Raw genomic sequence first — 17234 nt, 5'->3', positions numbered from 1 at the left:
TGGTCTGTGTAGGGACGTCACAGAACATGCTAGGATACTTTAAGTTAATGACATTACATTGCATGAACTCAGGAAGGGGGGCAAGATAGGCCAATACGTTTCCTGAAATAGCATGGTTTTTGAGACTGATGCAAGAAGTTTGAGCATCACTAACAGTCAACCCATCATCTTCAGAACTGTAAGGAGATGGTGACAAATCAACAGATGCAACCGGTTCAGTCTTAAGACCCTGTGCCAAGACCACAGCAAAAGAGGGAGGCGAGAGATTGGACATGAGTTCAAGTCAGTCGTCAGTAAAGTTAAAAGTAAAATGTAGTAAATAATTGTAACCGCATTGGTTTGCGTCCAAAATCGAAAATAAGAGTGGCTTCCACCAGGAGAGGAAACAGCCCTTTTAACTGATGACTTCTGCACGGCTATACAGCTCGTCAGCAATTAGGTGCTGAAGCCTCACTTCCTGCCACACCTGCAGACAACAGTAAGGGAACAAGCAAAAGCCTAGTGGAGAGCCTATTGGTAACAATATGAAAATGAGCAGAAAGCCTAGTGGAGAGCCTATTGGGAACAACAAGCAAAGGCCTAGTGGAGAGCCTATTGGGAAATATATGAAAATGAGCAGAAAGCCTAGTGGAGAGCCTATTGGTAACAATGTGAAAACAAGCAAAAGCCTAGTGGAGAGCCTATTGGTAATAATATGAAAATCTTAGTTTACTTTTGTAGTAAGTATGTATTAAGGAAAAAAGGCAATTATATCATGCGCTCTCATTTTTATACTTGAACACAGGTACACGTGTAGAAATGAACAGATGTTTGTAAAATTCACCCATTTGAAAGACTTGTAACCTCTAAGTCATTGTTACTGGAAGACGTGGCTGTAGAGATAGTGCCAGTTCCAGTCCTTTGTTAGTTCCAGTATGACCTCTCAAGACAGTAGTAGACCCACATATTTATTTGTTAGATCTTTTAACATGTTTTATTTTCAGGTGCCACGGAAACAGATAGTGGAAAAACCAGCTCGAGCTCTGGAGCGGCATGTGCAAGAAATTGAGCGAAAAAACCTTACCTACACTCTGCTGGAGGAGAGCGACAGTGATGGAGAAGTAACCCAAGACAAAGGGAAGGAGAAGAAAGGCAAGGAAAAAGGGAAGGGGAAGAAAAGGAAGCACATCAGACAGAAAAAACAGGAGAGCAGCTCATCCAGTGAAGAGGAGAAGGAAAGGTTGGCTAACCTATATCAGTTATTCCTCAACAAGGTCTCTTACTCTGAAGAAACATCATGATGCAGTGATGTGTGGTGGTGTCATGATCATGAGTGGTCATTTGGTGTTCACAAAGCTAGATTAAATAGTAGACCATAAGTGGGTTGTCTAAACCTGTTTAAATAGGTCAAAGCCTTTTAAAGACTGGAAAGAGAAAGTATAATTTGTAAGTGAGTAAGTAAGTAAGTGCTCAGTCAGCAGTTAACCAAGAAGCAACCAAAATCCAGACACTTTCATTACTTTGTAAGTGTCTGCTGCAAACACATCTGTTGTCGTTTGATGTAATTGCAGTGCATTTCTGTTATGTGTTGTAGTATAAATTTGCAGCGTGTTTCTGTAATGTGTTGTTTGAATTTGCAGCACATTTTCTAAATGCTGCACATTTGTAGCCAAATTGATGATGATTATTTCTTAATTTGCTTGTGTTTTGTCTATTTGCTTAAGAAATGAAGTTGAAGTTGCAGTGCGTTGAGCGCTCAGGGCCAGTGTAAAGAGATATTTAGCTTGCTAATGAATGTCACGTTTCGCCATGAAAAATATTGTGCGAAATTTCCCCAGTAATGCTGGTGCGCTGCTGCACATAGCGGAACCTCTGGGAAATGACTAAAAATGAAGAAATATCTGGCGGTATATCTTGTGAAGGGTGGGGAAACACAACCCAGGTTAACCTTTTTGAATGAGGGTAGTGGTTGAGATGATCATGAATGAGGTGGGTGTGGAAGGATGAAACATGTGGACACTCAAGGCACCAAGTAAACAAGAACTGCCACCACTGATACCTTCTCTTTAATAGGGCCTCGTGGGTTTATTAATGTTAATAGTTTGTTTCCCCTTTCTCGACTTTTCTGATTTATTTGTAAGGTTAATTTAGCGTACTTTCAGGCAAGTTGAGGTCCAGGTAGTCTGCTTGTTTCCACTCAGTGTGCCATCACTATTTCATGTTACATACCTGGAAATATGAATTCAGTTTCATTGAATTCAGGTTTTTGGTGCATAGCCTACAGGATTAAAATTGCACCCATGGATTCATGCTTTCCTTTGAAAGACATGAAAGGCCACCCACCACCCACCCAAGCGTCACTATCAGGTTTGAAAAGTATTGGTATAACTACTTGTAGGATTCATTCCTAATCATCTTGTTTTCCTAATGTTCCTCAAAGTGGCCAGATGCTCTCCAAAACCCAAAACAAAGAGGATAAGGAAGACCCTGAGGAGGATTGGGAAAAGGAAGAGAGGGAGCGACAGGAGGACCTGGATGAAAGAGATGCCTTTGCGGAACGTGTGAAGTTGAAAGACAAGCAGAAGACCAGAGGTATTATGGAGAGGACAGATAAAAAGGTACTCTTACTTAATGTTGCTATTTGCCTGTGGTTTCATGGTGTTTTGTAGTTTTGTTTAAGGTTGGTTCTAGAAATTGGCACCCTTAGTCATTTACATTTAACCTATGTAAATCAATTTGCTTTGAATATCATTGTCTGACATGTATTATTTAATGTAAAATTAAATTATAAAATGTTTAAAGCGGATTTCGTTTAACCTCAGGCTTACGAGGAAGCTCAGAAAAGACTTAGGATGGCGGAGGATGATCAGCGGAAAATGGTAAAATAAGGATTCCCATCCAATTTACATGTAGGCGTTAACAGAATGTTTATGTATGATTCTATTGCAAAGTGTCTCTTTCTGTCTTTTTCTTCCTTTCTCCGTCCCCAAGCTTCCTGAGTTGAGGAAGCAGTCACGCTTTGAGTACCTAAAGAAACGTGAAGCTGAGAAATTAGAAGACCTGGAGGCTGAGATAGCTGATGAAGAGTACCTCTTTTCTACTGACCACCTCTCTGAGCGGGAGAGGAAAGAGCTGGACTACAAGCGTACTGTCAGGGATCTGGCCAAAGACTACAAGAAAGCAGGAGCCAGGGAAAAAGAAGAGAGGAAGAACCGCTACTACATGCCAGAGGAGATCAGGTCAAAGGTGCTATTGGCATAGGGGAGAACACACATGAGGAACACATAACATATGTACTGACTTTCGGTTCATAGATCAAATAGAAACTTTTTGAATGAACGTATATCTTTTTGTGTCATCATTAGAACCCTCCTGAACGGGATCTCCTGGATCTTGAAGAAGGGGGCCATGAAGCTGGGGGAGAGCAGAGCCGCTGGGAAGAGGCACGTGTTGCTACGGCAACTCTGCACTTTGGCGCCAAGGAGGAGAGGGAGCGTCGGCTGAAAGAGGAGCACGACAAGTACCAGTTAGTGCTGGAGGAGGATGAAATGATTAACTTCGTCACCAGTGCCATCACCATGAAAGGAACACTAGCAGAAAAGGTCTGTTTTAAGAGCACTTAAGACATTAAGGTGACACATTTTGCATAATGTTGCTCAAAACTGCAAAAGTCAAGTCATTTATTTTCTAGCGTAAATCAACACATTTTGTGCCACGTTGCTAAACGTTGAAGATCATAAAATCAAACTCTTGCTTGTCAACCTTTCCCATCCCACAGACAGGAGCTTACTGAGCCACCATTTTGAAAGTAGCCTCGAGTGGCAGCGCATTTCACTGAATTAGAATTATAAAAGTCAACAAAAAAAGCTTATTGAGAAGAAGTTTGTTAAGACTGTTGTCATATGGTGCTGTCATTACGACCCAGAAAGTGTCATGACATTGCCTTTTGCCAATGAGAAATGGTCAAAATGTCACCTTGACATAACAAAAGCAGGATTTATGATGGCTGACACAAGTGGACATAGAATGTATTTGTGTTTAAACGTAGGTTGGTTTTCGATGCAGAGATATCAGACACATTCCAAACAGAAGAGCCTCATTTAACTTCATCAAAAAATGATATTATTTACACTACCGTTCAAAAGTTTGGGGTCACTTAGTGCTTTTCTTTGAAAAATAAGGACATTTCTGTTTTTTCAAAGAAGATGACATTACATTAATCAGAAATACACTCAATACATTGTTAATGTGGTAAATGACTATTCTAGGTGGAAATATCTGGTTTTTAATAAAATATCTACATAGGTGTATAGAGGCCCATTTTCAGCAACTATCACTCCGGTGTTCTAATGGTACATTGTGTATGCTAATCGCCTTATGGATGACTAGAAAACCCTTGAAAACCCTTGTGCAATTATGTTAGCACAGCTGAAAACTGTTTTGCGGGTGAGAGAAGTTATAAAACTGGCCTTCATTTGAGCTAGTTGAGTATCTGGAGCATCTCATTTGTGGGTTCAATTATACTCTCAAAATGGCTCGAAAAAGATAACTTTCATGTGAAACTAGCCAGTCTATTCTTGTTCTTAGAAATGAAGGCTATTCCATGTGAGAAATTTCGAAGAAACTGAACTTTTCCTACAATGGTGTGTGCTACTCTCTTCAGAGAACAGCAGAAATGGGCTCTAACCACAGTAGAAAGAGAAGTGGGAGGCCCCGGTGCACAACTCAGCAAGAAGACAAGTATATTAGAGTGTTTAGTTTAAGAAAAAGACGCCTCACAGGTCCTTAACTGGCTGCTTTTTAAATGGTACCCGCAAAACGCCAGTGTCACCTTCTACAGTGAAGAGGCGACACTGGGATGCTGGCCTTATAGACAGAGTGGCAAAGAAAAAGCTATATCTGAGACTGGCCAATAAAAAGAAAAGATTGATATGGGCAAAAGAACACAGACATTGGACAGAGGAAGATTGGAAAAAAAGTGTTGGAGGTGGAATTTAAAGTTTGAGGTGTTTGGATCATACAGAAGAACATTTGTTAGAGGCAGAACAGGTGAAAAGATGCTGGAAGAGTGCCTGACGCCATCTGTCAAGCATGGTGGAGGTAATGTGATGGTCTGGGGCTGCTTTGGTGCTGGTAAAGTGGGAGATTTGTACAAGGTAAAAAGGATTTTAAATAGGGAAGGCTATCACTCCATTTTGCAACGACACGACCCTGTGGACAGCGCTTGATTGGAGCCAATTTCCTCCTACAACAGGACAATGACCCAAAGCGCACCTCCAAATTATGCAAGAACTCTATAGGGAAGCAGGCAGCTCGTATGCTGTCTCTTATGGAGTGGCCAGCGCAGTCACCAGATATCAACCCCATTGAGCTGTGGTGGGAGCAGCTTGGCCGTATGGTACGCAAGAAGTGCCCATCAAGCCAATCCAACTTGTGGGAGGTGCTTCAGGAAGCATGGGGTGAAATTTTTACAGATTACCTCAACAAATTAACAGCTAGTATACCAAAGGTCTCCAATGTTGTAATTGCTGCAAATTGAGCCTTTTTTGACAAAAGCAAAGTTTGAAGAACAAAATTAATATTTCAAATAAAAATAATTATTTCCAACCTTGTCAATGCCTTGACCAAATGTTGTATTCATTTTGCAACTTATTTGATAAATACAAGTGTGAGTTTTCATGGAAAACATGAAATTGTCTGGGTGACTCGGTTTTGAACGGTAGTGTATATAACAATGCAAGAACCGAGATGCTCTGTGGCGTTCAGAAATAACAAGCAGAAGATGTCACTGTTTGGCTGATGCAAAATAAGAATAAGAACACTATCAAAATTCTGCTAACTACACTGAAATTGTGTTAAGGTGAATCCTGGATTTAAATCTTTGTATCTTTTAAATTTTAAAAGTTTTATAATGCAAACACATCATAATGTCTAATATTTGATGTACTTTTTGTGTATCTCTATGGTCTCCAAAGGAGGACGGTGAGCCACAGCTCTCTCAGGCAGCCCAACAGATGCAGTCCATTCAGGAGGTTAGGCGGAGCTTGCCTGTCTTTCCCTATCGACAAGACCTCCTATCAGCTATCGAGCAGCACCAGGTGCTCATTATCGAGGGGGAAACTGGCTCTGGAAAGACTACCCAGATCCCTCAGTATCTAATGGAAGAGGTGAGCTCAGGAAGGTGACTGTTTTTAGAAACGTGAGCGGTTCTGCTTATTCATTAAGTGTGATTTTGTTTGACAGGGATATAATAATGGCGGTTTGAAGATCGGCTGCACTCAGCCTCGTCGAGTAGCAGCCATGTCTGTGGCAGCCCGAGTGGCCCAAGAAGTTGGAGTAAAGCTTGGGAACGAGGTAAAGTTTGCTCCATTCCTTTTTGAGGTTTTCATGGATTACTACATTGTGTTCTAAACATACAGCAACAGTATGGTGTAATGTACTACTTCTAAGGTATGAGTTAGAGAAAACATGTAGGCAGTTACAGAAAAGACAAATAACTTTTTTTTCATATTGTAGGTGGGTTACAGTATTCGTTTTGAGGACTGCACATCAGAACGGACTGTATTAAAGTACATGACGGATGGCATGCTTTTGAGAGAGTTTCTCACAGAGCCAGATCTTGCCAGCTATAGGTATGTATATACGTGGGCATATACAGCCACGGAAAAAATGTAGAGACGACTTTTTAAAAAAATAACAGTTTTTCTGGTTGAACTATTTATTGGTATGTGTTTGAGTAAAATTTACATTTTTTGTTTCATTCTATAAACTACTGACAACATTTCTACCGAATTTCAAATAAAAATGTTGTCATTTAGAGCATTATTTGAAGAAAAATGACAATTGGTCAAAGTAACAAAAAAGATGCGGTGTTTCCAGATATTGATATCTGATCTCTTCCTGAATTAAAGCATTAGTATTGTGTAGTTTAAAAATGAATATGAACTTGTTTTCTTTGCATTATTCGAGATCTGAAAACATTCCATTTATTTTGCTATTTTGACCAATTGTCCTTTTTCCTGCAAATAAATGCTCTAAATCAGGGGTCCCCAACCTTTTTTGCACCACGGACCGGTTTAATGCGACAATATTTTTCACGGACCGGCTTCAAGGTGTGGCAGATAAATACAGCAAAAATAAAACACCACCTAAGTGCATGAAAAATACAACTCACCATAACGATGAATCAGTGCTTGGTCTTCATGTGCCGAAGCAGTTTTGAAGGATTCATTGGCTCGTTTGCTAGCGTGTCGCCACATATTATACAGAGCGGACTTGGTGCTTGAGAATCACCTGTTGCGATAAACCTGTATTTTAAGTATGACTCCTGGTATTGTCTGTTAAAAGAAGCGTTCTTTCCTGGAGGTCGTACTAGGCTCCTGTTCTGGCACCTCAGTTGGCCTTTTCCGATTTACAAAGAAGCTCTCCAAAGATTTTTTTTTTTTTACTAATTTTCGCTAGTCTGCGGGCTTATTTTTTGAGTGAGTTTTTTGAGCTAGTCTGCGGGCTTATTTTTTGAGTGACGTATCACGTGAACGAAACAAGCGTCTTGACGTGACAAGAGGCACAGGCGAATGTTACGTCCGGGAAAATCCGGTAGTTTTTCAAAATAAAACACCTTTCAGACTCTAATAATTAATACAGCGGAAATTATATAAATTATTTATTCTTTCTGTGCGGCCCGGTAACAAATGCCTCACGGACCGGTACCGGTCCGCGGCCCGGTGGTTGGGGACCACTGCTCTAAATGACAATATTTTTATTTGAAATTTGGTAGCAATGTTGTCAGTAGTTTATAGAATAAAACTAAAATGTTAACTTTACTTTAACTCATACCAATAAATAGTAAAACCAGAGAAACTGATAATTTTGAAGTGGTCTCTTAATTTTTTTCGCGGGTGTATATTATCTCTCTCACATATAAACTTGGGTGTACAGTACAGAAGATTTTGTATAGAGCTAGAACACACACAGAGCGTCAAACTAAAATATTTTTTATTATATTCAGGTAATTTGTGGGAGTTTCAAATGTTCAAATATTACCTTAAAGGCACCCAGTGCAACTTTATGTAAACATTCAATGAAAAATAAACATTCAATTTCTAGTCTTTTTTGCACGTAGTAAGTTTCAATAACTCCATACCATTACATATCGACATTCAATGAGCAAAGATGAGACGTCGTTGTGTGGTGAGAACTGATAGAAAATCGTAAACAACAACAATCGCTGGTGGGGAGAAGCCATTTTTCCATTGACTGGAACCTGCTTTATTTATTGTAGGTTACCCAAAAATAAAGAAAATGGCGGCGATTGTTGTTGTTATCGATTTTCTATCAGTTCTCACCACACAACGACGTCTCATCTTTGCTGCTTGAATGTCGGTATGTAATGGTATGGAGTTATTGAAACTTACTACGTGTAAAAAAGACTAGAAATTGAATGTTTATTTTTAAGCCTCGAAAGTTGCACTGGGTGCCTTTTAAGACTAATATCAATATTGGGATGTTGGAGTGAGTGCATTAGATTTGGGAGCTTTCAAGGAATCTGGGGATCTGAGGACCCATACGGTTCCCAGAGAAAACATGAACTTGCTTATCATGGCGCCCCTGTTTTATATTTTTTATTTTAATGCTCTTTGGACCCCTAATAATTATTGATATCATGATACGTAATATTTTATTGTGATGTTTTCTGCTATATGGTGCAGCCCTATGCTACCCTACTTTGAGAGTTGTACAGTGAAAACTCACGAAATGTCGATGGGTAAATGGAATGTTAAAGCTCATTCTCAACTTCTTTACTCCCCAAAACGTTACTGTAATGCACTAAGGGCAGTCATGTGCTCATCCTCTTCTTCCACTCTAGTCCATCTAGTGTGGTCATAATGTGCTCTTCATCCTCTTCTTCCTCTTCCTCCTCTTCCTCTCTGTTGTGTCTGTTGTAGTGTGGTCATAATGTGCTCTTCTTCCTCTCTGTTCCACCTAGTGTGGTCATAATGTGCTCTTCTTCCTCTCTGTTCCTTCTAGTGTGGTCATAATGTGCTCTTCATCCTCTGCTCCATCTAGTGTGGTCATAATGTGCTCTTCATCCTCTTCTTCCTCTCTGTTCCATCTAGTGGGGTCATAATGTGCCCTTCATCCTCTTCTTCCTCTCTGTTCCATCTAGTGTGGTGATAATTGATGAGGCCCATGAGCGCACTCTCCACACAGATATCCTTTTCGGCCTCATAAAAGACATCGCCCGTTTCCGTGCCGACCTGAAGGTGCTCGTGGCCAGCGCTACACTGGATACAGAGCGTTTCTCCTGCTTCTTCGATGATGCGCCCGTCTTCAGGATCCCTGGACGACGTTTCCCTGTGGACATCTACTACACCAAGGTAATATTACTGTTTGTTACTCATTGGGGTGACCTGGTTTGGTCATGGTTAGGGGTGTGCCAAATAATCGTCATGACGATGCATCGCAATTCTAATTTTCACGATCTACTGCATCGATTGTTGACACCAAGTATCGATTATTAATTAAAAAAAATATATATATTCTTTTTTTAATTTTTTTTTTTTATTGCATGAATGGTTGGCGAACATCAAGCTATTCCGGCCGCGCGATACTGCGACAAGTCATTCATAAACAAAACATGCAGTGTATCCAGTAATTATAATATTTGTGTTAAGTAACCTCCAAAAGTCGTTTCAATAAATACAGCTATGTATGAATTGAGTTGCTTTGAGTTATCAATTGAACACACTATCCAGATCATACACAGCCAGTCAGCCACTGGTAATGGCTTAATTTTTTTCTAACAGTGTTCAGTGAAAATTCGCAATGCATCGCAATGCATCCCAATAATTCAAGTATCGCGATGCATCGTGATAGAATCGCATCGTGTCATGTGAATCGTGATACGAATCGAATCGTGACTTCTTTGGCAATACCCACCCCTAGTCATGGTTATGAATTATTAATAAATAAGGTCACTTTTATTGGTTCATTGAGCTGAACTGTTTAGTCCTGACATTAACCAGAGTCTAAAGGCGGCTGCTTGCTTCAGCGTTGGGGTTAATTGTTGCGCAAAATTTACTCAGTGCAGTTCATGCTCCCAAAGGTTGCGCGTGTTGTCATAAGCCTGCCATTTGCTTGGCAGATAGAAAGCTGTTTCCCTAACAGAAAGTCTGAAGCTTGAAGTTCTTTTCAAACCTTTGCTTGGGTAGCACTGTTAAACTGAGCAGACATGCAGACTACATTTTAGTAATCTCATCACGTAACATTCGTTTTTTTTAAACAATCACATAGTATTGCATGTTTTACTGTGGTAGAAAATACGTTAGCTTAATGCTAACGTATATGGGAAATCTTATAGAGACCACGCTAGGTATTAGCATCAATTAATTCACTAATGTTTTTGTATGAGCCTGACATTTGCTCTGCAGATAGATAACAGGTTCCCCAACAGAAAGTCTGAAGCTTGAAGTTCTTTTCAAACCTTTACTTGGGAAGCACTGTAAAACTGAGTAGACATGCAGAATATTTTAGTAACCTCATCTCGTAGCATTCGTTGATAGAATGCAGGCTGCGAGGCTCGCGTAAGACCTTACGTAAAAAATGACGCAAGTGTAGAAAAAGGGGCCGACGCACGCAAAACATGAAAAGTAGCGCAAGGGTCGCGCAAGGGGCTTGCGCGGCCTCTTGCGCGGCCTCTTGCGCTCACGTCTCTGAGCATAAATCAGCCTTAAGACACAGGCTCTAATCTGCTGACTTTTGTGGCACTGAAGTTTAGGAAATCAGGCGCATGGCGCTACATTTTTAGACATAAAAATGAGTTTCAATTTAGTATTCTTCTATAAATGTATACTAAATATAGGTTAGAATATTGGAAAACAATGATACAACAACAGCCATTAGCGTTATAAGTCATAAGAGTTTGTAGCAAGTTCATAAACAGACGTATTATTTATTACATATAAATATGACATATTAAAGTAGTCCTATATCAGTAAGCTGGGGTATTCCCTAGAGGAGAAAGGAGAAGTTGTAAAGCATGACTTGGAGGGAGGGCTTGGCTACCATGGCCCTATAGCAGCATGACTTGGAGGGAGGGCTTGGCTACCATGGCCCTATAGCAGCATGACTTGGAGGGAGGGCTTGGCTACCATGGCCCTATAGCAGCATGACTTGGAGGGAGGGCTTGGCTACCATGGCCCTATAGCAGCATGACTTGGAGGGAGGGCTTGGCTACCATGGCCCTATAGCAGCATGACTTGGAGGGAGGGCTTGGCTACCATGGCCCTATAGCAGCATGACTTGGAGGGAGGGCTTGGCTACCATGGCCCTATAGCAGCATGACTTGGAGGGAGGGCTTGGCTACCATGGCCCTATAGCAGCATGACTTGGAGGGAGGGCTTGGCTACCATGGCCCTATAGCAGCATGACTTGGAGGGAGGGCTTGCAGTTATCAGGTCTAATTTGACTCCACTTGTCCGTAGCCTTTGCCACTGAACCATGACATCCTCCTCTCCCCCAGCTGATGACTCCACAGTATCAGCCTGAGTTTCTGCATGCCTCAGTCATATTTCAGTTGAGAAGAGGGACCGTCAGCTCTCTTGATCTCATTTTAACCCTTCAGCTCAATCTTGAGAAAACCGAGCTCCCCGGGTATCCTGCAAAAAAATGACATTGAATTTCCAGTTAGTGTATGAATGTTACTTAATGAAACAGAGGCTAGATGTGAGCGTTTGTGACACTTTTAGTCGTCAAAAAAACATTTATTTATTTATTAGATAATATGTTTAGTTTCAGAAAATAATCAATGTTTTTTTTTTATATAATGTGTGTTTATATGACAACCAGACATTCCATACATTTACTGTATTTCATTTTTATCAAAATAGGCTGATGACTAAAAGTAAACTAAAATAAAGCCAGTCTTTATTGACTAGAACTAGGCTAAAATTAAGAAATGTTTCAAGTCACTTATTGTGACTAAAATACATTTGGATTTCCATCTTGAAGACTATAAGACTATGACCTAATTTAAAATGTCGGTCAAAATGAAAACTGCCTTTTTCTCTTTTCTGCCATCAGGCTCCAGAAGCGGACTATTTGGAAGCGTGTGTTGTGTCCGTTCTGCAGATCCACGTCACACAGCCCCCTGGTGATGTACTGGTGTTCCTAACAGGGCAGGTGAGAATTGGCAAATATTAGGAACATTAAAATGCGTTGCAGTATCGACTTAACCTCTTGACTCAAGAAAAAGTAAAAAAGTACAGGCTTTAAAAAGTACTTAAAGTATAAAAGTAAAAAGTAAAAAAAAAAAGAAGCTGAATTTAATAGCGGATGAGTGCTAAATGGAGCCCAAGACATGGTAAAAAATGTCATACAAAAATATAATAATGCTGTCAAAGACAACCAACTCGGAGAGCATGTTTTTCCTCAAACTTTATTGTAATTCAAGTAGACCTCCATCCCATTTGCACATTCGTCTCTCATCAAGGGCCTTTGCAACTAGGTTCATAGTCTTCACATATTCTGCCAGAAATACAAGCTTGACAGGAGTTAACCTGTTAAAATGACAAATAAAAAACTCAAAATGTCATATTTATTTCATGGAACACCTTCAATTCAATAACAAACCAATTATGTGATGCTAATCATCTGTAATGAGGGTTAGTAAATTAAGAGTTTGGTTCCAAAACGCGATAAATGCCATTTTTGAAAAAATTGAGTTCTCACCTAAATCAATATTGTATTTTGTCGGTATTGAAAAGTCCATATTCGATTTTAGGCAAAACGGGATATTCGCCGAGTTATTCTACCTTGTTATTCTACCGATGCATCATTTGAAAAAAAAAAAAAAAACTGTTTAATTAACGGTTTGATTACATTTTTATTTAAGAAAGTTGAGCCAAGAGAAAGTTGAGCCAACGGAAGATTACACGAGTAAATACAAAAGTGTAACGACATAACGCAGATAAGCAGAGACGTAGTTTGTTGATTGAGTGATCCACGGTCGATTGTTTATTTTCTAAGAGATCAGCTGGCAGCTTCAGTGGCTGCTTGCAACGTTTAGCTATCGCTGCTAGTTGAGATTCAACGGTGTGTCGCTGGTTTCCCTGGTAACGGACAGACGGTTAGCTGCTAGCCCTGGGTCTACTCTACCTTCTGATTGACGCTCTTTGCCCTGCCATCCACGGACATCTCAGTGTGACCCATCTCTCTGGACCATCGAGGTACTGGGCTCCAGTTTTATTGAGTTATTATCCTGACATTACACACACATACATAACAAGGCGCTCCTTCCCGAACTGAACGGCATTATACAGACATTCGTATCACTCACACACCTCTAGCACAGCCGCTTGCCGGAGCGGCATTGAACTCTGTGGATTGACAAATACGTCATTGTACGTATTCTGAACTGTGACCATCGACTTTTGAACTCTGAACTCATACATCTATTCGGAACACAAAGAACTGTAAAATACATCGGGATATATAGCAAGCGTGAACGAGAGAGTGATTGGGCATTAGGCCACTGATATTGAATGCGTATGAAAATAGTGTAATAGTTATTAAAGCAAATATTTAGAGTAGGTTCATTGAATGTATCTATTTATAATAATTAATATTAGTAAATATCTTATTTAATACTGAATGGTCTCCGTTGGCTCAACTTTCTCAAACATTTTTATGACCTGGTTAGGTGATTTTCTTCAATTTTCTTTTTTCTTTTGGAATTTTGAAGAGCAATAAACAAACACATATTGCAATGTCAAGAGATTCATGTTTTTTTCCCCAGATGTAGAAATCAACATGTATAGTAAATTGCTATTAGTGAATTAATGGGGAGATAATCGGTAATCGATAATCGAATCGAATCGAACTGAAAAAGTGAATAGTTAGATTAATCGATGCATCGAAAAAATAATCACTAGATTAATCGTTTAAAAAATAATCGTTCATCCCAGCCCTAATGTCAATCTATACACATGGATGGAGCATGAGAACAGGAAAGGTAGCAACATGACTGCTTCAGCTCTGGACCACTGTTTACATCAACAGTTGAGTGGTGCTCTTGGCCTAGCTCAGATGCAGCGCTTGTTCAGCGATTCTTGCTTTGGTCAGAACAAGAATATCAACCTGCTGTCCATGTTGTTTTCCTTTATGAAGGAGGCCTTACCAAGAATCAGTGCCGAGTATGTGTTTCCTATAAGGGGGCAAAGTTTTTCTGCCCGTGGATAGTGTGTTTAGGAGGATTGAGCAACAGATTAGAAAGAAGGATACCATTCTTTTGCCTGAGGAGTATTATGAGATTTTACGTAATCATGGAAATGTACACATCTATGGTCAACACTGGACAGCTTTTGATTTCAAGTCAGAAACACAGGATTTTGTAAAGGCACAGAGGTCATTTAAGCTTAGTGAAGCGAGAATGCTGGAACTGAAAAATGACCAAGTGGGCTTCAAGGCTGTCTATAACAGTGAATACTGCTACCACTCAGTGCTGAAGAGAGGAAAGAAGTGGGCAAACTTAAAGCCAAGTCAGCTTCCCAATGAAAGCACTGTAAAGGAAGCAAAAAAGAAGGATGTCCTGAACTTACTGTCTGAAATCGGTGTGAGTGACAATGTGCGTGCCTTCTATAATGATGCGCTCTCTCAGTCACAGATGAGGGATGTTGACTGTGACAGTCATGAGGAGTAGCTGCCCATTGTCCCAGCCTTTTGGGCGTGACCATTCATTTGATTCATTTACGTATGAAAAAAAAAAATATTGTTTATAAAACTGTTTAATAATATATTAATATTGTTTAATTATATTGTTTAGAATATATAATTGTTGTAGTGTTTAAAAGTAAATATAAACTATTGTTCAATGTTTTTACACATAAATATTGTATTGTAAATATTTTTGGGAAAAAATTAAATATTAAATTAAATATTGGTTATAATACTGTTTAATAGTATATTCATATTGTTTAATAATATTTTTTATAATATATACTTGTTTTGTTTAAAATTAAATATAAAATATTGTTTTAACAATGTTTTTACACAGAAATATTGAATTGTAAATATTTTGAAAAACACTTGTGGTGGATTTATAGCATTTTGGGATTTAAAAAAAAAAAAATTTAAATAAATCTTTGAAAATTAAAATCTGGATTTTAATTGTTTATGTTATTATGACCTCAAGATGCTATGTGACTGTTTGAAACAGAAAATAGTGGTTTTAATCTTTTTACTTTCTTGGTAAAGAAAACACATTTTTACTCAAATTGATCAAAATGGATTTATAGCGTTTTGGAACCAGACTCTTCAAATATACTGTATATAGTGTTTTATTGCTTTTCAATTCAAAGTGAAAGAATGTAGATATAGTTCAGCTTTAAAAATTAAAAGGGGCAGGTACATACATTGGTATTTTTAGTGCACTGTAGACAGCTGTAATGGCCTTGTTGGACTTGTTCCCTTAATTTTTTTTGCTTTGATTTTTAGAAAGTTACCGAGTTACACTGTATAATGTAAAAACCCCATTATTGTAACTTAAAAATATGTCTGAGGATTTGCACAGTGTCTGAGCCACCTATCAAATGTTAGCATGCTACTAGCTGTTAGCCAGTAGCAATTCTTACGTGGTTCCTGGGTTCGAAAAGTTTGCACCGCATTCTCCATGAGTCCTTTTTGCTCCCGACGATTTCGAACAATTCTTTGAGGTAGGGCCAGGGATGTGGACAGTTTTGCTGTTCTCCATCGCCACTACTGTCTAGCATCTTCAGACCCTTAAGACATCTCGCCAGAGTTGCCATCTCTTTCTGACATTGCCATTGAAGCACTTTGTATCATTGGTTCGCCTCTTAAAAGGATATAGATTTATCCTAATTAACGGAGACTCAGTCAAGTGAAAATGGAAGGTCAAATAATCCAGGCTTTTATTCTTTACGGTATTGCGCAATAGAGGAGAGAGACAGGACTAGGTTTCACTAACATGTAGGTCCTGGCTAATCTCACTAACTGACTGTTCTTAAATTCCTGTATTTAACAAGAAGACATGTGGGATGGGGGTGGTTACCAGAATGGATTACATTGAATAATTTATCTTCTATTTCTCAGATACTATCACTCTGTGGTCTTGTTTTGCGTCATGCGTAAAGAAGATGGATAGCCCTAACCAATGAGTGTTATGGGTTTCTATGCTTCATCCAATTACGCTCAAAATCAGTATCTGGATCGCACTGTGGTGTCATTGATCCGTATTGGATGGCGCACATTTGAAACTTTTGAAACAAAACCGGAACCAAGTGTAACGAGCCTCATTTAAAAATGTATGGAGTAGAAAGTACAGATAATTGTGTTAAAATGTAAGGAGTAGAAGTAAAAAGTTGCCAGAAAAAAAATACTTGAGTAAAGTAAAAATACCTTAAATTTCTACTTAAGTACAGTAACGAAGTATTTGTACTTGGTTACTTGACCCCTCTGCTCGGGACCATGGAGAAAGATAGCATAGACTGGGACATCTTGCCACAAGGTGATGGCACCAGCAATGCTAGTTTATTAAAGGGGTCATTAAAGGAGTTTTACCTTGCTGTTTTTGAAATAAGACCTAGATATACCATACTGATGTACTGGGCCTTTCTAAGGGAACTGAACTAAGACCTAGATATACCATACTGATGTACTGGGCCTTTCAGAGGGAATAAGACCTAGATATACCATACTGATGTACTGGGCCTTTCAGAGGGAATAAGACCTAGATATACCATACTGATGTACTGGGCCTTTCAAAGGGAACTGGAATGCTTTATGGTACCACACATATTAAAGTGATGACCACCATCTTAACATGGAGAAGAAAGATGGGGCTGGCTACTTAGTTATTCAGTTAATGTTTCAAATGTTAAACGTTGTATACAACATTGTGATAGATTCAACTGATGGAAGATCAAAATATTGTGGAAAATTTACATTTAGTCATTTAGCAGACACTTTTTTTTGCTAGCCGGCATCTAGGAGCCATGCTTGAGTGTGGGCATTGGATTGTGGGGTTGTTTTCTGTCAAAGATGGTGTGACATTATGTTGTATGTATATACAAAGGCTACTTGAGGCTACTTTTCCCCACTTTAGGGCGCACTAGATTATAAGGGGCACTGTCAATGAATGGTCTATTTTCGGTCTTTTTTCATATATAAAGCGCACCGGACTAGGGCGCATTAAGCGAAACAAAACAGTCAGTCAGTCAAACATTATTTAAATGTGTTCA

The 17234-nt window shown here is 39.3% G+C and overlaps 1 protein-coding gene across 3 annotated transcripts in view; it reads left to right on the top strand.

Moving 5' to 3' along the window:
* dhx16 (DEAH (Asp-Glu-Ala-His) box polypeptide 16) overlaps positions 1–17234 on the top strand; it is a 51929-nt gene that overhangs the window by 11868 nt on the left and 22827 nt on the right. For all 3 annotated transcript variants that reach the window (XM_080850824.1, XM_080850823.1, XM_080850825.1), the window contains exons 3-12: positions 984–1219; positions 2420–2597; positions 2802–2858; positions 2971–3225; positions 3345–3581; positions 5955–6146; positions 6223–6333; positions 6496–6611; positions 9146–9356; positions 12061–12159. In XM_080850824.1, coding sequence (XP_080706950.1) covers positions 984–1219; positions 2420–2597; positions 2802–2858; positions 2971–3225; positions 3345–3581; positions 5955–6146; positions 6223–6333; positions 6496–6611; positions 9146–9356; positions 12061–12159 — 1692 coding nt within the window. The remainder of the gene's footprint in view (positions 1–983; positions 1220–2419; positions 2598–2801; positions 2859–2970; positions 3226–3344; positions 3582–5954; positions 6147–6222; positions 6334–6495; positions 6612–9145; positions 9357–12060; positions 12160–17234) is intronic.

This window comes from Sprattus sprattus (assembly GCF_963457725.1).
Source record: "Sprattus sprattus genome assembly, chromosome: 14".
Classification (NCBI taxonomy): Eukaryota; Metazoa; Chordata; class Actinopteri; order Clupeiformes; family Clupeidae; genus Sprattus; species Sprattus sprattus.
This window is presented reverse-complemented; position numbering and strand designations above follow the sequence as displayed.